The sequence below is a fragment of the Rhinoderma darwinii genome, chromosome 7 (genome assembly GCF_050947455.1).
Source record: "Rhinoderma darwinii isolate aRhiDar2 chromosome 7, aRhiDar2.hap1, whole genome shotgun sequence".
Lineage (NCBI taxonomy): Eukaryota > Metazoa > Chordata > Amphibia > Anura > Rhinodermatidae > Rhinoderma > Rhinoderma darwinii.
The window spans coordinates 135,622,533-135,640,825 of record NC_134693.1 but is presented as its reverse complement, the minus strand read 5'-3'; the positions used below and the strand labels follow the sequence as shown (position 1 = coordinate 135,640,825).

General features: G+C 42.1%; 1 protein-coding gene across 1 annotated transcript; it reads right to left on the bottom strand.

The window, feature by feature from the left end:
* Nucleotides 1-7,209: 7,209 nt before the first annotated feature.
* LOC142657488 (collagen alpha-1(VII) chain-like) lies at nucleotides 7,210-18,268 on the bottom strand. Its single transcript, XM_075832524.1, has 7 exons — nucleotides 18,226-18,268; nucleotides 16,589-16,597; nucleotides 13,420-13,518; nucleotides 10,259-10,378; nucleotides 10,088-10,150; nucleotides 9,832-10,005; nucleotides 7,210-8,578 (listed from the first exon to the last, which is right to left on the bottom strand). Exons 1-7 carry the CDS (start codon nucleotides 18,266-18,268, stop codon nucleotides 8,553-8,555), a joined length of 534 nt encoding a protein of 177 aa, XP_075688639.1. The 3' UTR covers nucleotides 7,210-8,552.
* Between the last annotated feature and the right edge of the window lie 25 nt (nucleotides 18,269-18,293).

Genomic DNA, 18,293 nt, shown 5'->3' with positions numbered 1-18,293 from the left:
ACAAGGTAGCACGGTATACAGGTAGCAGGAACGGGAACACTGGGAACTGGAAAACACTAAGGGACCATTTGCAAAGACTAATACGGGTAAACACAACAACGCTCAGGCAATGAAGTAAGGGGCAGAGCCCTTCTTATAGTCCAGGGTGAGTATGGGCTAATTAATGATTTTCTTCATGTGCGCTTGCTGGCCCTTTAAGGCCGGGCACGAGCGTGTGTGCGCGCGCACCCTACGGGACACAGTAGAACGAAGCGGAAGTGAGCGCTGTCGTCTCCTGAGGAGGAGATGCGGGCCAGTGCTCACGGATCCATTGCTGCGGCCGTCAGGGGGTGAGTAATCCCGACGTTCTGTGGCCATGGGCATTACAGTCGCGTTCCTTTATGGTATATTTTCAGAATGCAGCACCATTCTTCCCGTCAAATCTGACAGGATTGCCGACGGAGAGTCCTAACGGAGCCTCTGACGGCGGTGTGAACAAGGCCTTAATCTGAAAAAAATTTTATTCAGCAAAGTTTTATTGTTTTTCATGGTGATTTATAGCGATGATAAGAAAATACTCCTAATTCAATAAATTCATATGTAAATTGTATGATCCTTATAAAGTGTCATAATATCACAAAATAGGTTCAAGGGGGTTCTTTGCTAAAGGGTCACCCGAAAAAGAACTAATCACAAAATTATCTCCAGTGATCAGCTGTAATCAGTGGGGGGCACCAAACAGCATGTGTTCAATATTTTTGCAGCGACCCCACAGGGGAAACAAAGTATTACACAGCATCCTATTGAAAATAAGGGCTTTCTATGTGTTGCACTGGCATGCTGGGTCCTCCAGAAAGAGAGAGAAGCACTTCACTCTGGTGAATTGATGTCGTTTCCAGATGAAAGACTTTCTATTAACTTAGATTTCCCTAAAAGGGTATTTGAAAATGGGTTTTCTAAGTCAGACAAAGATCAATTCCCCTAAAAAAAGAAAAAGAAATCACTAATAAATAAGAGTCGTCCTCTTCTATCTTTGCTTTTTGGAAACATGACTGACGACCAAAATGGCCTTTGTCACAGTGTAACCCATAATTAGACAGATTTGCCGCTCCGTGCTGTAGGAAAGCTGGGTGACAACTGCAGTAGGCCATGGAATAGTGGTCACGGTCATATTGGTCGCCAACTACCTCTTCCAGATAGGAGACATATATGCAGAAAAAATAATAATGTAAAAAAATCGCATTACAATTTCGCTTTGTTAGGGTATGTGCACACACACTAATTACGTCCGTAATTGACGGACGTATTTCGGCCGCAAGTACCGGACCGAACACAGTGCAGGGAGCCGGGCTCCTAGCATCATACTTATGTACGATGCTAGGAGTCCCTGCCTCTCCGTGGAACTACTGTCCCGTACTGAAAACATGATTACAGTACGGGACAGTTGTCTCGCAGCGAGGCAGGGACTCCTAGCATCGTACATAAGTATGATGCTAGGAGCCCGGCTCCCTGCACTGTGTTCGGTCCGGTACTTGCGGCCGAAATATGTCCGTCAATTACGGACGTAATTAGTGTGTGTGCACATACCCTTACAATTTTGCCCCTTCCTGATCTGTACACCTCCCCCTGCTGGCCAGTATTATAAAACTACTGCTCAGCTATCATTATGTAGTCCATAAACTTTGAGGTCTTATACACTACAATAAAAGCTTTCAATTTCACATAAAATACATCCCATGACTGTGAACCCCTTCACCTACTGAGCCCCTGTGCAACTGCACAGATGGTACATCTGCCCCTGGTCTGGTGTATGAAGGGCTTGCAAAAGCAGCAGGGCCCAAGAAACACCCCTGTTTGGTCCAAGCAGCATCAGACATATTATATAACAAACACCTATAGCAGCACCCAACTTATTGGCTCTTCCAAGACAGGAAATTGGTGTCTGACATCTACCATTGGCAACCATATTAGCTTTCATTGGGCTGATCTCTCTGTCACCGGGTCACTCTCTGTCCCTTTCTCAGGTCTTACTAGTGGTTTATCCCTGTGCAAAGATTTGTACGATTATAGTCCTCATTCTAATTTGTTGAAAAACAAGGAATGCTTGAAAGTGTAAATCAATAGTTATATCAATGAGGAAGGAAGTAGCTAACTTCTCCTCCTCCTCCTCCTACACATTTCTATAAATCAGAAACAATGATTTTAGTACCATATTAACGGTAAGATAATGAATTTTGTTACGTCTATGGCCACCATTCGGAAAAAGTGGGACATCTCACAGCAGATTTTATATTATGCCCAGAGTTAATGAGACGGAATATGAGGGGGGGTTAATTTTTTTTATGATAAGAAATTTAATAAAGTTTTCCGTAAAAATATTTCCTTTAATGTTAAACAATGACAGCAAATTGTGATATGAAATAACTGCCTGTCGCCGTGGGCTATGCTGTAGAGTTGATGGGTTGGGGAAAAGTATGTTACTGCTCTGAGTCTGCATGGCTGATCTATAGACAGACACTGACGTGACATTGCCGGCAGCAATGTGATGCATTTGCGCTTTTTCCAGTTCAATCATTCAATCACATCCAGACCATGGGAATAACAGAGGTGAATGTTGATATCTGTTCAATCGTAATTTATTTTTTATATATTTCTATGTTGTGAAAGCAGATGTCTTGTTGTATATATGACTTTCTATGGGCAATTCTTTCTTGTTATTTATTTTCTAATGCCTGATTTTTAGTGCTGCTATATTAGCTATCATCAGTGACTGTAGCTTGTCTATTGTAATCAGAAATCAGCTTCCTTTTTCACGCAGCTATATGTTCTCCATGCTTTACACTGCAGCTCTGCTTGCTCATATGGTTTTATGTGTAGAAGCACAAAATTTGCAGGATATCAGTGCATGCAGAGATCATTTCCATTGCAGGAGGGACAGGATGATTTTAAAATACAAGTAATGAGAGAAAATGATTATCAGGTTACTCCTGCATATATACCGAGCACAATGAGCATGCCTTCGTGTAAGGTCTCGTGTCCATTCTTCATGTGTCGCATCCTGAACATGTTTTTTTATGAAAAAGGGCAAGGATGACACCAAAGTAAAAAAAAAAAAAGGCAGAAAACAGAAGCCGGTGGACCACAATTATTTTCTTGGTATGTAGTAAAAGGGACCTATTCCGGCATATGAACGTCATATAGCACTATTTCTATTTTTGCAGATGACACCAAGCTATGCAATATAGTTCAGACTATGGAAGATGTTCATGAATTACAGGCAGATTTAAACAAACTAAGTGTTTGGGCGTCCACTTGGCAGATGAAGTTTAATGTAGATAAATGTAAAGTTATGCATCTGGGTACCAACAACCTGCATGCATCATATGTCCTAGGGGGAGCTACACTGGCGGATTCACTTGTTGAGAAGGATCTGGGTGTACTTGTAAATCATAAACTCAATAACAGCATGCAGTGTCAATCAGCTGCTTCAAAGGCCAGCAGGATATTGTCGTGTATTAAAAGAGGAATGGACTCGCGGGACAGGGATGTAATATTACCACTTTACAAAGCATTAGTGAGGCCTCATCTAGAATATGCAGTCCAGTTCTGGGCTCCAGTTCATAGAAAGGATGCCCTGGAGTTGGAAAAAATACAAAGAAGAGCAACGAAGCTAATTAGGGGCATGGAGAATTTAAGTTATGAGGAAAGATTGAAAGAATTAAACCTATTTAGCCTTGAAAAAAGACGACTAAGGGGGGACATGATTAACTTATATAAATATATTAATGGCACATACAAAAAATATGGTCAAATCCTGTTCCTTGTAAAACCCCCTCAAAAAACAAGGGGGCACTCCCTCCGTCTGGAGAAAAAAAGGTTCAAGCTGCAGAGGCGACAAGGCTTCTTTACAGTGAGAACTGTGAATCTATGGAATAGTCTACCGCAGGAGCCGTCACAGCAGGGACAGTAGATGCTGCAAAAAAGGGTTAGATAATTTCCTAGAACAAAAAAATATTAGCTCCTATGTGTAGAAATTTTTCCTTCCCTTTTCCCTTCCCTTGGTTGAACTTGATGGACATGTGTCTTTTTTCAGCCGTACTAACTATGTAACTATGTAACTATGTAATATATGGGGACCTCTTCTCTGAACCCACCAATGTTAGCAAAAGCAAAGAGCTGTTGACCAAGAGAGGCTCCAGCGCTGGCGGACTCAGCACGGACATGTATTACATGGACGGACATTCATTTAAAGGGCCGGCGCAGCATGTAATAATAATTATCCTAAGGATAGGAAAGTAGAAAGCAGCAACGTTTAGCACTTGGCCAATAATGACACAATTAGATTAGAATTTAGTTTAAATAAATCCTTTTTATTTCAGGCAGTAGTACAAAGGGTGTAACTTTAGATGCAAGGCATACAAGTACCCGGAAGTCTGGTATTCCTGCACTGTGCATGGTGTGAACCAACGAGATAAAGGGCAACTCCAGCCACAATTTATATTAATATCAATCATACATTTCTAATTTGGACGGTGATATTTAAAAAATTTACTTTGGCAGTTTTTCTCATAATTTTAAAAGCTGCATAGATAAAATAATACCTCCATACAATGTATAAATAATACCGCCATACAATGCATAAATAATACCTCCATACAATGTATAAACAATACCTCCATACAATGCATAAATAATACCTCCATACAATGTATAAATAATACCTCCATACAATGTATAAATAATACCTCCATACAATGTATAAATAATACCTCCATACAATGCATAAATAATACCTCCATACAATGTATAAATAATACCTCCATACAATGTATAAATAATACCTCCATACAATGCATAAATAATACCTCCATACAATGTATAAATAATACCGCCATACAATGCATATATAATACCTCCATACAGTATCCAAACAATACTACTATGTAGTGCCCTAATAACGCTGTCGTATACATGTGAAGGTGTTAATGGTAAAGTCCCTGGTGGTCTAGGGTTGTAAAAGAGTTTCTTGTGAGGTCCTGCTGTTACAGAAAGCTTCCTCCCCAGCACTGACCATACAAATCAATGGAGAACAGGAGACATGGAGGACGGTGTGTTGCGATTTTACAGATGCACAGTCCTCTCTATTGCTGGGTAAAGAGCTGAATGCAAATGAATGCTCTGACCAACTATTGGAACTGACAGTACACAGGGGTACCTAGGAAAAATAGAGCCTTGGGCAATTTCCACGTTTGCCGGCCCTGATATAACTACTGTAATACTGCCACCTATGGACAAGAATATAAATACTACAATACTGCCCCCTATGGTCAAGAATATAACTACTATAATATAGACAAAAATATAAACTTTTCCTTATGTGACTGGAGTTGCTCTTTGAATGTAAATGCAGCAAGGAATTGAATGTAACCAAACTTACTGGGCATAAACAAGTGTTTGGGTTCAGAGATGAATGGCTATAGTGTTCTCATTAGCTAAAACATAATTAAATGGGTTTTCCAGCGCCATAATTGATGGCCTATCTTTAAGATAGGCCATCGATAGCTGATCAGCGGCAGGACTGCCAGTCAGCAGTATCAAGAGGCGCTCCAGTCTCCAGTCCTCTTCATTATTTATCCGGGCACAACGCCTCACATTTGGTTGTGGCAGTGCTTGGTACTGCAGCTCAGTCCCTTTCTTTTGAATGGGATGTAACTGCTGTGAGCTACAGTAGCGGGCACAGCCACTACAAAATGTACGGCGCTGTGCCTGGGTAAATAATGAAGGGGATGTGGGTCTCCAGCATGGGCTACGGCCCCTCTATGCAGCTATACCAGGTGTCAGACCCCAACAGATCAGATATTGATGACCTATCCTAAGGATCAGCCATTAATATTACAGTCCTGAAAAAACACTTTAGAACATCACAGACAATTTCATTCATCACAATGTAACCCTAAAAAAAATGTGAAGATGGATTTTGAAGGAATTACTGTTTGAGCCTGCGCTTGGGCCGTACCATTTGCTTTGATTGCACTTAGTAATTGTTATAATTGAATTTTAAGACCCAACACTCAGAACCTTAAAATTCAGGAGTGACGGCAGTTAATCCCAATATATCACTCCACCATGTCACACTCACAGGTATCCAGGAAGCTGAGATAGGGGAGGATGTTTGTTGGGTTGTTGCGATTAGTTCTGGAAAGAAAACCGCCAATTCTAACAGTGCTCCCCCTATGTTACAGGCTGGCCCAGGGGTAGCGAAAAATGCTCTTTAATGTGCGGACCCATCAAACAACCCCTCTTATCTCAGCTGCCAGGCTTTGTAACTGTTTGGAGAGGAATATTGGGGTTAACCCTACCCACATCTGATTTTTTTAGATTAACAGTGGAGTCTTAACATATACAGTTTAGCAGCAAGTGACATGAGCAATACAAGCAGATACCTGGTGGATAAGAAAAAAAAAAGCAAAACTACATAAAGAAAAACCTAAAGATAATAAAACAAAGCGATTGATAATAATCCGCAACACTATTGCAAGCAATATGCTTGGCTGGAGTTCATAATAGCACCATATTACAGTCCCTGAATTATTTTATTACCATGGTTGACAACCATTTTCTTATATAAAGCATCATTAAAGTATATATTGTATATTTACATACAAACATATGTTCAGCAGGTTGTAGGGATTCCTATGTGTAGATAAAAGCAACTTTGAATGACTGTTGATAAATTAATGGAAATATAACTAGAATGCTGATGGGCCTTGTTGGTGTCACTGGTTTTCAGGTAGTCAAGAAAAATGTCCGGTCCCACTGGGCTGTTTAAAGGGTAACTAAACGTTTAACAAACTTCTGATATGTCATAGTGACATGTCAGAAGTTTTGATTGGTGGGGGTCCGAGCACTGAGACCCCCAACAATCGCTAGAACGAAGCAGCAGTGTGAGAGCTGAGCCACTTTGTTTCTGTTCGGCTTTTTCCGGAAAGTCGATGTAGCGGTGTACGGGCTCATAGACTTCCTATTGAGTCCGTACTCCGAAACATTGATTTCCGGAAAAAGCCGAACAGAAACGAAGCAGCTGAGCGCTCACCGAGCACTTGTGCCGCTTCGTTTTAGCGATTGGTGGGGGTCTCAGGACTCGGACCCCCACCAATCAAAACTTCTGACATGTCACTAAGACATGTCAGAAGTTTGTCAAACGTTTAGTTACACTTTCAAGTGGTGCTCTATCTAAATTTGTTTGTAGAATAATCTGATTACTAATGCACGCTGAGATGGTTCTGTAGACCTGAGCTTAATCAGATCTACAACCCAAGGGGTTTATCAAGCAGCAAGTCCTTAGCAACCAGCCTGAACTTACTCAGGACTTCAACTCAAGGCCAATTTGTCAGTGAGCTGAGGTTACATACGGATTATCAGAGAACAAGTCCTTAGCAACGAGTCTGAGCTTACTCAGGTCTACAATTTAAGGCCAATTTTTCACTGAGCGAAGGTTATATATTGTGTTGTCAGGCAGAAAGTCCTTAGCAACCAGTGTGAGTTTACTCAAGTCTACACTTCAAAGCCAATTTGTCAGTTGGCTGAGATTACAAACAAATTGTCATACAGCAAGTCCTTAGCAACCAATCTGAGCTTACTCAGATTTACAGCTCAAGGCCAATTTGTCACTGAGTTGAGGTTATATACTGTGATGTCAGGCACAAAGTTCTTAGCAACCAGTGTGAGCTTAGGGACCTTTCACACGGGCTAATTATCAGGCAAACGAGCATTCACAGAACGCACGTTCCCGATTTTTGCCCTGTGTAAACAGGGCAACCGTGAGCCGATGAACGAGAAAACGCTTATTCATCGGCTGATCGTATCGTTTCTACAGCCTAAGATATTATCATTGTCGGCAGCACATCTTGGTGTGTAAACAAGGAGACCCGCTGTTGACATGATAATAATGTATGGGGACGAGCAATCGGAGTAATGAGCGCTTGTCCCCATATATAGCTCCTTGTGTCAGGAGCAAACGAGCGCCGATCTACGAGCTGTCTTGTTGATCGATGCTTGTTTACACGGACAAAATGGGCCGGTGTAAAAGGACCCTTACTCAGGTCTAAAACTCAAGGCCAAATTGTCATTAAGTTGAGGGTAGAAAATGGGTTAGGAGGCTTGACATTATACACACCATGCTCAGTGTGTCGTACTGCCATATTATTCCGATTTTAGGTGGAGAACCTCTTTTTGCTGGTTATACTGAAGTATTTTCCTTTAGTTTATGACAAATCGTGGTCTTTCTTTATTGTATGATGTTATTTGATAAAAATTTCCCTTTTAATAGAAAAATATTGTAAAATATAGCACCAATTCTCTGCTACTAAAAAAAAAAGTTCTATGCACCATATAATATGAGTTACAGAAATCATAATTATATTAACAATAAAAAAATACAAATATTTCCCAGATGTAACAACACACGAACGCAACTTGGACCCTGTAATTTGCATTGTTTTTTTCTTTCAAACTTAGTGAATCTTACAAAAATATTACAATATACATATATTTTTCTAGTTCTGCGTGATGTCTTAGCTTCCGTCTTCTTGAGGTTTATCTGCAAATTAAAATGATAAAAAATATATTAAATACAAATGTGAATATTTTTTTCCCCAATGCCTGTTTCACGGCCCATGGAGAGCAGGGCTCTCGTCTGCGTTGGCGCCATCCGCTTTCCTCAAGGGTAAAGTGAACCTACATGGAGCCCCCACTTTCCACATGAACCACAACATTAGCGAACTAGGAAGCGGGAATCAGTCTGGGGTTCACACTGCCCTTCTTGCACTTGAATAATTGGAAGGAGGGGTAAAGTCACCCAGAGTCCTCTTATAGAAGAGGACCCCTTCCTGACTATTTCTAGAGGGGCTCATCTTTTCTATTTACTTACTTGCCTACATTGTCTATCGAACCTCCTGGGTGGACTACAATTTTTAGTCATCCTAGGCTGGCCATACATCAAGACACAAAAGATCTCCCCCGACCACCCCATAATCTTGCATGCTTATTTCAATGGGGAGATGGAGTCATACATTTCTGTAAGCAGCTTATCTCTCTGCGCAAGAAAAGATCGAGTCCCCCGATCCCCGTTTCTCCTACAATCGGGGGACAGTTTGAAGGCCTAGGTACACATTAGATTATCAGGGGGATTCTGATTTTGTCAGGATCCACCGACATAAAACCAATGTGTATGGGCAGCTATACAGTCATACAGAAAGGAAGAATCAAGAGTCATCAGGGTGGCGAGTTATAACTGGGTAATTTCCTTTGTTTGGTCTGTGACTCTTAGTAGGAGAAAATGTCTCGACAGAAGAGGGAATGCCTTAGGCCTCAGCACACAAACGTGTTTTTGCGTCCGCAATTCACCCGTAAATCTGGTTTACACGGTCCATGCATTGGCCGGAAAACCGGACCACAAAAAGATAGGACGAGTCATTATACGGTCCGGGTTTGCGGTCCGGGCTCATTGAAATCAATGTGTGCACGGTCCGTGAATTGCGGGCGGCCCGCGGATAACACTCCGCGGCCGTCCGTGCCGCATTCATGGACCGTGCACACGGCTACGGTCGTGTGCATGAGGCCTTAGACGGAAATGAGGCAATACCGAGCAACTTCGATAACACTATGGGGTTAGAATGCCATTAGACATTGGAATAAACCTAAAAACACTAAACCAAAAACATAGTAGAAACCCAGAGAACTCTTTGTGGGCAACCATGAGATTATTGGTCCACCCTTATTGGTTCACCCTTGGTTGATATGTCAATTAAACGTCCTTTGGATCCATGAATGGCGCATAGATCTGAGACTAACCTTCTTTTCTGTGGACACATTGTAGCTCACATTCATCCTTCTCGTCAAACCGGTTGAGATTTCCATCGCAGCCGCTGTACACAAACGGACGACATTCTCTCACCCGCTGATTATAATACCATTTTAATGTGTATTTGCTGCATTCTCCTTCCAGCATGGGCAAATTGCATATATCTGAAAACAAAATGAGACTCAGCACAAAATAATAAGTTCTTTATTACTAGAACTGAGCATCTGTAAAATAGTCTATAGCTACCATGTTTTGTAGTGTCTCTCTTGTTTCGGAGGCTGGCCACAGAGGCTGCTGGTATTGTCACATCTGTAAAGCAAACAAACTTTGGGGTCAGTTGTCCTTAAAGACAAGCAGCCGCAATGAATAGTCCTGGCAGCCACCTATAGACCATCCATCATTGAATATTGTACTGACCATCTGACAGTAGAGTGCTCTCAGTCCCATCTTCATCCATATCTTCCTTGTAATCGTCCACTGTGTATATATGCTCATAATCAGGATCATTGGTGTTCACTACCACCCTCAGTTCCCGTCCTACATGAAATCATGGAAGTATATGTTAAGAACAATACAGAAATGTATGAATTTGGAACCTTAAAATCTAGACCTAAAGCAGAACAAGCAAAAAGTGAGGAGATGCTAAACATAAAATAGAAAAGAAACACCCAAAACCAAAATATTGAGAGGCCAACCATGCCCTTTACCTGGGAACAGACTTGCATGGGTGGCAGGTTCAACTTTAGCTGCATCAATAATAATGGATATTGTATATAAAAGATATTAATTTGTGATCCATTTTGAGTAGTGGGGTTGACTAATGGCACGTGATAGGGTAAGAACCGAGGTAAAATGTTAAAACCTTACGTCCAGCCAAAAGCACCCAACACCGGGAACCTTTTTTTTCAAGGTCCCTCTAAATAAACCTTGGGGCTGTTGGCTGCCATTTGTTGACCAAGAAACATGTTCTTCCAGCTGATACAAAAGGAAAGTCAGAAGATATTAAGGAGATGACACAATGGTTGCAAAGACCTCAGATGGGTAGTGAGAGTGGGCACCTCGGGTAAAGCAAAAACGGATGGCTTAGACATCAGAAATGGGCAGAGAGAATGGGCACCTTGGGTAAAGCATAGTGCGACAGCTTAGACATCAGATATCGGCAGAGAGAGTGGGCACCTTGGGTAAAGCATAGTGCGACAGCTTAGACATCAGATATGGGCAGAGAGTGGGCACCTTGGGTAAAGCATAGTGCGACAGCTTAGACATCAGATATGGGTAGAGAGAGTGGGCACCTTGGGTAAAGCATAGTGTGACAGCTTAGACATCAGATATGGGTACAGAGAGTGGGCACCTTGGGTAAAGCATAGTGCAACAGCTTAGACATCAAATATGGGCAGAGAGAGTGGGCACCTTGGGTAAAAGCAAAGTGCGACAGCTTAGACATCAGATATGGATAGTGAGAGTGGGGACCTTGGGTAAAGCATAGTGCGACAGCTTAGACATCAGATATGGGCAGAGAGATTGGGCACCTTGGGTAAAGCATAGTGCAACAGCTTAGACATCAGATATGGATAGTGAGAGTGGGGACCTTGGGTAAAGCATAGTGCGACAGCTTAGACATCAGATATGGGCAGAGAGATTGGGCACCTTGGGTAAAGCATAGTGCGACAGCTTAGACATCAGATATGGGCAGAGAGAGTGGGCACCTTGGGTAAAAGCAAAGTGCGACAGCTTAGACATCAGATATGGATAGTGAGAGTGGGGACCTTGGGTAAAGCATAGTGCGACAGCTTAGACATCAGATATGGGCAGAGAGATTGGGCACCTTGGGTAAAGCATAGTGCGACAGCTTAGACATCAGATATGGGTAGAGAGAGGGGGCACCTTTGGTAAAAGCATTGTAGGACAGCTTAGTTATCAGATATGGGTAGTGAGAGTGGGCACCTCAGGTAAAGCATAGTGCGACAGCTTAGACATTAGTGAGATCATAGAGTAGTGACTGTACAGACAGATAAGTTTAATAAAATACAGGGAAAAAAAACGCGGACACCCATTGATCCTATTTTTGAATGTGTATGACAGTTTAACCTCCATCCCAAAAGCAAAACCACTTAGGATTTCCCATTCGCAAGGATCGGTAGGTCCTCCAAATGTCTAAACGTCATTTGCACATGTATTTCTGACTCTTGCATGTAGCAAGTCTCAAAAATATACTTGGTCAACAGGACTGAGGTGCCTTGTACCAGTTGATTCCGTGCTTTCTCTTTTTGGATGAAGGAACCAGCGTGTGCAAGGGATACAACAGTGAGGGAAGACATGATGCCAGTTAAGATTTGGGATGGAGTGTTGCCCGTGATCATTGAACAGGTTAAGTCCTTCCTGGCTAATCACTTATTTAATTGAAGAAGAACTATCACCAAAGGAAGGGATGTAATAAGTAAATCTCCCAGTAATGGAGGCGATGTTAGCCAATAGACCGCCAAGCATGAACACATAACTGAGACGTGGTTAAAACAATGGTGGACACAATCCATACGGAACGGACAAGACACAACGTCAGCATAGTCTTACATGCCTTCTTACTGCTCTTTGCTGAATGTCTTCTGAGACGACCACAATAAAACAAGAATCAGAGCTAAGAACGAGGACCACCATGTTTCTCCCTGCAAGACGCACTCTATGACCGACCACCATATGACAAGCCTGAGCAGTTATTCTGGACACAGCCCGACCTGATATATCACTTTGCCGTTGACCATGTCCATCTTCATGTAGGTCTCAAAGCGCAGCCCTACAGTTGTCTCCTTGACTTGTTCATAGACAACCATACTGCTGGTATCATCCATGGGAACGTTCAACTGGTTAGTAGACCTTGAAGGTCAGACAGACTTGGACATGAAGACCAACAATTTTCTTGAGCTGAATTTCTATGGATAATTTAAATGAATTCCCCAATTTTTGTTCCATAACTCCAAAAATTTCCAGTAGACCATTCTGTCGGCCTTTCAATGTGTTATTGGCATATTCACTTTCCTTTGAGGCACATTAAACTGCTCGGACCTATCACAGAGGTAGAAGACAGGGGAAGGCTGGCAAGGGGCAAATTTCCCACAAGCTACTCTTGATTCGTCAGATGATGGTTGGCAATGGCAGTATGGGGGGGGGGGGGGGACATCCATCCACCTATTGTATGTTACTACATGTTACAATGGAGTCGCATCAACCAGTGTCTACATGATCAAAAAATCTGGTAGTCCAAACCATGTCGGGGACATAGCTTGGGAAAACTGCCCTATTATCTCTTTGGAACATCCTGTCACTACAATTGGCCTTCTGGAGCCATTGACCAGTTTTTTCCACTTGCCCAGAGGGTAAAAAAGTTGCCAGCCCTCCCCCGATAGCATGCCTTACCCCCGCAAGTAATGACAGACCGCAAGGAAGCACAGAGGAAGCAGCACCTGATTGATTTAGTTTTTTTGTGTGGATAATTTGTGAAGCAGAAAAGATTTGTGATGTGGAGAGAATTTGCAACTAAACCGTCTGCTGCTGCAGAATACATCCTGGCAGAGCCAACTCACCCTCATCTTCATCAATGTGAGAGAACTTTAGGGCTGGGACTGGGACAAAACGAGGGTTAGATGGATACGATGGGGGAGATGGATAGTTGGAAACATAACCTGGGAGGTGCAAGGACATAACAAAAGATTCAGATGTGTAGGACACAAGACTGGCAAGTTAATATGGTCATGATGAGAGATAATCACATGCTTTATCGCATGCCATACGCAAGTCAGGAAATATTGATCGGCGAATGGATGCAAATACATAGTCTATGAAATTAAAGGGCAACTGACTAAGAAGTGAAAACAGTAAAAAAGCAGTTGCATTAGTCCAAAATATATTTTTGGGGCTGGGCTGCAATACCAGTCATAGCCACAGACAATAGTGGCACTGTTTCTGGAAAAAAAAAAAAAACATTTTGTAATACTGGACAACCCCTTTTACTTAGTTTGTAGTAATGCAGCCGACATTAGCCGTATCTTGTTTTCACATCAGTTGTCTTTTAAATACCGTATATAAAAAACGGGGGTTGAGTGCATGCATGTTCATAGCGGGGCAAATGCTGTTAAAATTACTGGCACCAAACCACTGACAGCCATACCCACTCTGCCTACGGGTAACACTGCCAGCCCCTATATTGCCTCAAGCAGGTCACATTATTATTAATTCATTTAACAGTATTTGCCACCTGAAAATGCATGAAAATACATATGTACATTAAAGGGTTAAATAGAGAATATAGAATGGAAAGTGCAGAGTGTGGGTATAATGCATCTGTCAATTATATCAGTAATAAACACATGGGGAAAGTTGACTACATCACTTGAAAATCTATAGAAATAGATATATAAATATACATATAATGTTACATATCAGGATATAAAGAAGAATATATGACTATGCAGAGATGTTACTGAAGGGGGCGGAGCTGTGACAACCTCTCATCTATTTTCATGGAAAATAATATATATATTTAAAAAAAATGTCTGCTGAGGCGCAAACACCTGTTCTTAAATTAGTCTAATATAAAATGCGGCAAAATCTCACGCATTTTGTGACAAATTTTAAATTAGACACAATAGTAAATCTGCCCCAATGTTTTTTCTTTTGAGGACACAAAAAAAAGACTTAGGGCCAAGTCACAGTTTTTTTTGGTGCTGATTTTGACACGGAAACCGCATCGGAATCAGCGCGACAAAATGTTGGAAACCGCCTCCCGTTGATTTCACTGGGAGGTGGAGTAGTTTTCTTTTTCATGGCGACTTTTGGCCGCTTGCGGGAAAAGAAAGCAGCATGTTCTTTCATGCCGCGGACCCGCCTCTGACCTCCCATTGAAATCATTGGGAGGCAGAGGACGCGTTTTTTGCTGCTTTTTTTTTTGCCAGGCGAAAACCGTTGTGAAATTCGCGGCAAGAATGTGCAGGCAGGTCAAAATCCGCCTCAAAATTCCTGAAGGAATTTTGAGGCAGATTTTTTTTCTGCCTGCAAATTCCTCCATGTGAACAGGGCCTTAGTATAGTTCAGTATGACGTCGGAGGCATACAGAGGTGCGGTAGGGCCCTATATCAGTCTATCGGAGCCGTTTTATGGCTCCATACAATTCAGAGGTTGTATGAAACTGTAATATGCTCGTGTGAATGAGGACTAAGCATACTAGACAATAGTCCAGATTTTCACGGGACTGTCCCACTAACCAGACTGAAAAAGGTATTGATGATAATTTTCACAAAAGAGCCGGTCCTGGTCAATTTTAGTGGCGTTCCCTGTTAAACAAGGCAGGGCTTAAAATTTCCTCTAATTTGGGATTTAAATATTGATAAGTATACTTAAAGGGGTTGTCAAATTTAAAAATCCCATTTTCCTAAACCCTATAGGGGAATTCATAGTTAATAGTGGGGGGTCCTCTGTTCAGGATCCCCATCTCTTGGGCAGAGTGGAGACATAGAGCTTCTCTCTTTCTCTCTGGAGGACCTGTCCTGTCCTGGATTACACAGACAACACATTGATATGAATGGGCGCTGTGTAATACCTAATTTCCCCTGTGGGGGTGATGCAGAGAAGCTGAGCACATACTGGTTTCCCTACAGATTACAGCTGATCACTGGCGGTCCCAGCTGGATGACACTTTGTGATCTGCTTATTGTCAAGGGACCCTTCTAACAAGTAGGAATTGCCCAAAGTGGAGAATTCCCTTAAGTCTTCTACTTTCCTGACCCATTAGTCATGTGATTCAATCCAATTCAGCTAAAATCGGAGTATTACTACAGGAATTTTTGATGTTGACTATGTGTCGGCATATATTAAAAAGCCAGTAAAGGATTCACAGAAAAACACATTGCACTAGGATGTTAGTAGGTGTTTGAATGAAGATGCAAACCATTTGCCATAACGAGGACATTCTATACACAAGGAAATCCCAGGCAGAACACATAAGTCTTGACAGGGTTAATGGCAGGCAATATGGGAGATCTGTCCATTATCTTTAACCCTTCAGTGCCGTAGACTGTGCCAAACACTTACATTGCCCGTAAAATTACAATGCTGGAGAATCCTTTCTTAGAACTGGTTCCTCTGTTATTACTCCTGGAAATGAATTAATATATTGACAACTGGGTTTAACCATTCCCCGAGTCGGACACAGTCAGCACTGATTGGACAGTGTCTAGGGACATGCTCCATTGACCAGGAGAATGGTAACACCCAGTTGTCAATTTATTTATACATTTCCAGGAGGAATAGCAGAGGAATGGAACAATACAATTCTAAGAAAAGGAGCTATACAATTGTTATTTCATGAGGAATGCAAATATTCACTGACAGACATGTCAGAGGAGCTGACTGGTGCTCTTTGAATCAAGTTTTTATGTTAAACATTTATGTTTTTACATTTTGGTGATTTTTGTTTAAATTTACCATGTCACTATAATTACAAAAAAACAAAAACAGTTTTCACACTGTCCACTGAGCACTCAGAATATAATACTTCCTATCACTTTTCAGCTTGTGCTGTATACTGTACACTGGCGTAAATTTATTCACTAGACCTAGATTGTGTGAAAACTGTATAAAAGTCTTGTCTGTCACTGGATTTGGCCTAATTTACGGAGTAATAAGAGAGCACCCATTCATACTGCTTCATGCACGCATTCGGTTTACCAACTTTCTTTTCAGGAAATGTGAACTAACCTCCGCAGGCTGCGAAAAAAGACATAAAACACAATAATGAGAATATGCAGAGTCAAATATAAATCTATAAAACTGTTTTATGGCTTATGAGGCATTGTGGGATACATTACTTCTGCCCATACTGTTATATATACACACACGCAGATTCAAAATGGACCTCTGAAGCTGATATTTGTAGATCATTTTTAGAATATATTAGCTTTTCTCCTTTATAGTGCTATTAAAACGTATATCCAGCCATAAAAAGGAAACTTTGCCTGTGCTCCTGAATTCTCATCTTCAGCCACTGTCTGCAGTCCCTTTCTCAGATGTTTGTGCTCCAGTCTTCTCCTAACCTCAGTTTCGGGGACAGGAAGTAGCTGTCTGACACTGACATTGTTGTCAGCGATATTAGCTCTCATAAGTTCAAATTCTTTGTCACTCGGTCACCCAGAGGCTCCTCCTCTTCCCTCTCTCAAGTCTTCCTGGCAGTCAATCACAGTAAGAGAAACCTAACTGTCCCATGTTTCTCACTGTGCAATAGACACATTAAATAACTGCGTGTCTAGCCTAGCTGGCAATCTAAGATATCAATTCATGACAGACCCTGGAAGGCCGTACATACTTTAGAGGCAGCCCATGCAGTCAGGACCAGTTTAGGTTGGGTGGAGGCATCTTGGCTATTAATTTGGTGGGGATCCCCATCCCACCTCTTAGGGTATGTTCACACGTAGTCAACAAAAACGTCTGAAAATCCAGAGCTGTTTTCAAGGGAAAACAGACCCTGCTTTTCAGACGTTTTTTGACCAACTCGCATTTTTCGCGGCGTTTTCACGCCGTTTTCGCGGCGTTTTTTACGTCCGTTTATGGAGCTGTTTTCATTGGAGTCTATGAGAAAACAGCTCCAAAAACGTCCAAAGAAGTGTCCTGCACTTCTTTTGACGAGGCTGTATTTTTACGCGTCGTCGTTTGAGGGTATGTTCACACGGCCTATTTACGGACGTAAATCGGGCGTTTTTGCCCTGAATTACGCCCGAAAATAGTGCCTCAATAGCGCTGACAAACATCTGCCCATTGAAAGCAATGGGCAGACGTTTGTCTGTTCACACGAGGCGTATATTTACGCGCCGCTGTCAAAAGACGGCGCGTAAATAGACGCCCGCGTCAAAGAAGTGACCTGTCACTTCTTTGGCCGTAATTGGAGCCGTTATTCATTGACTCCAATGAATAGCAGCGCTAATTACGCCCGTAATTGACGCGGAGTCCAAGCGCCTGCACCTGCCGGTACGGCTGAAATTACGGGGATGTGTTCAGGCTGAAACATCCCCGTAATTTCAGCCGTTACGGACGCCCTCGTGTGAACATACCCTGACAGCTGTCAAACGACGACTCGTAAATAACAGGTCGTCTGCACAGTACGTCGGCAAACCCATTCAAATGAATGGGCAGATGTTTGCCAACGTATTTGAGACGTATTTCCAGACGTAAAACGAGGCAAAATACGCCTCGTATACGTCTGAAATTTGGCCGTGTGAACATACCCTTAGACTCCAACCCAACCTGTGTTCATGCACATGGTTGCCTCCACTAAAATCTATGGGTTATGGAGACAGCCAAACTGGACTTCAATGTGGAGTGCCACACACATGCATGGTTACCTCTCCACCTCTTCTTGGCTGGATAGGATCGGTGGGCAGCCATCAAGGGATTTCCTCTTATAATCTGG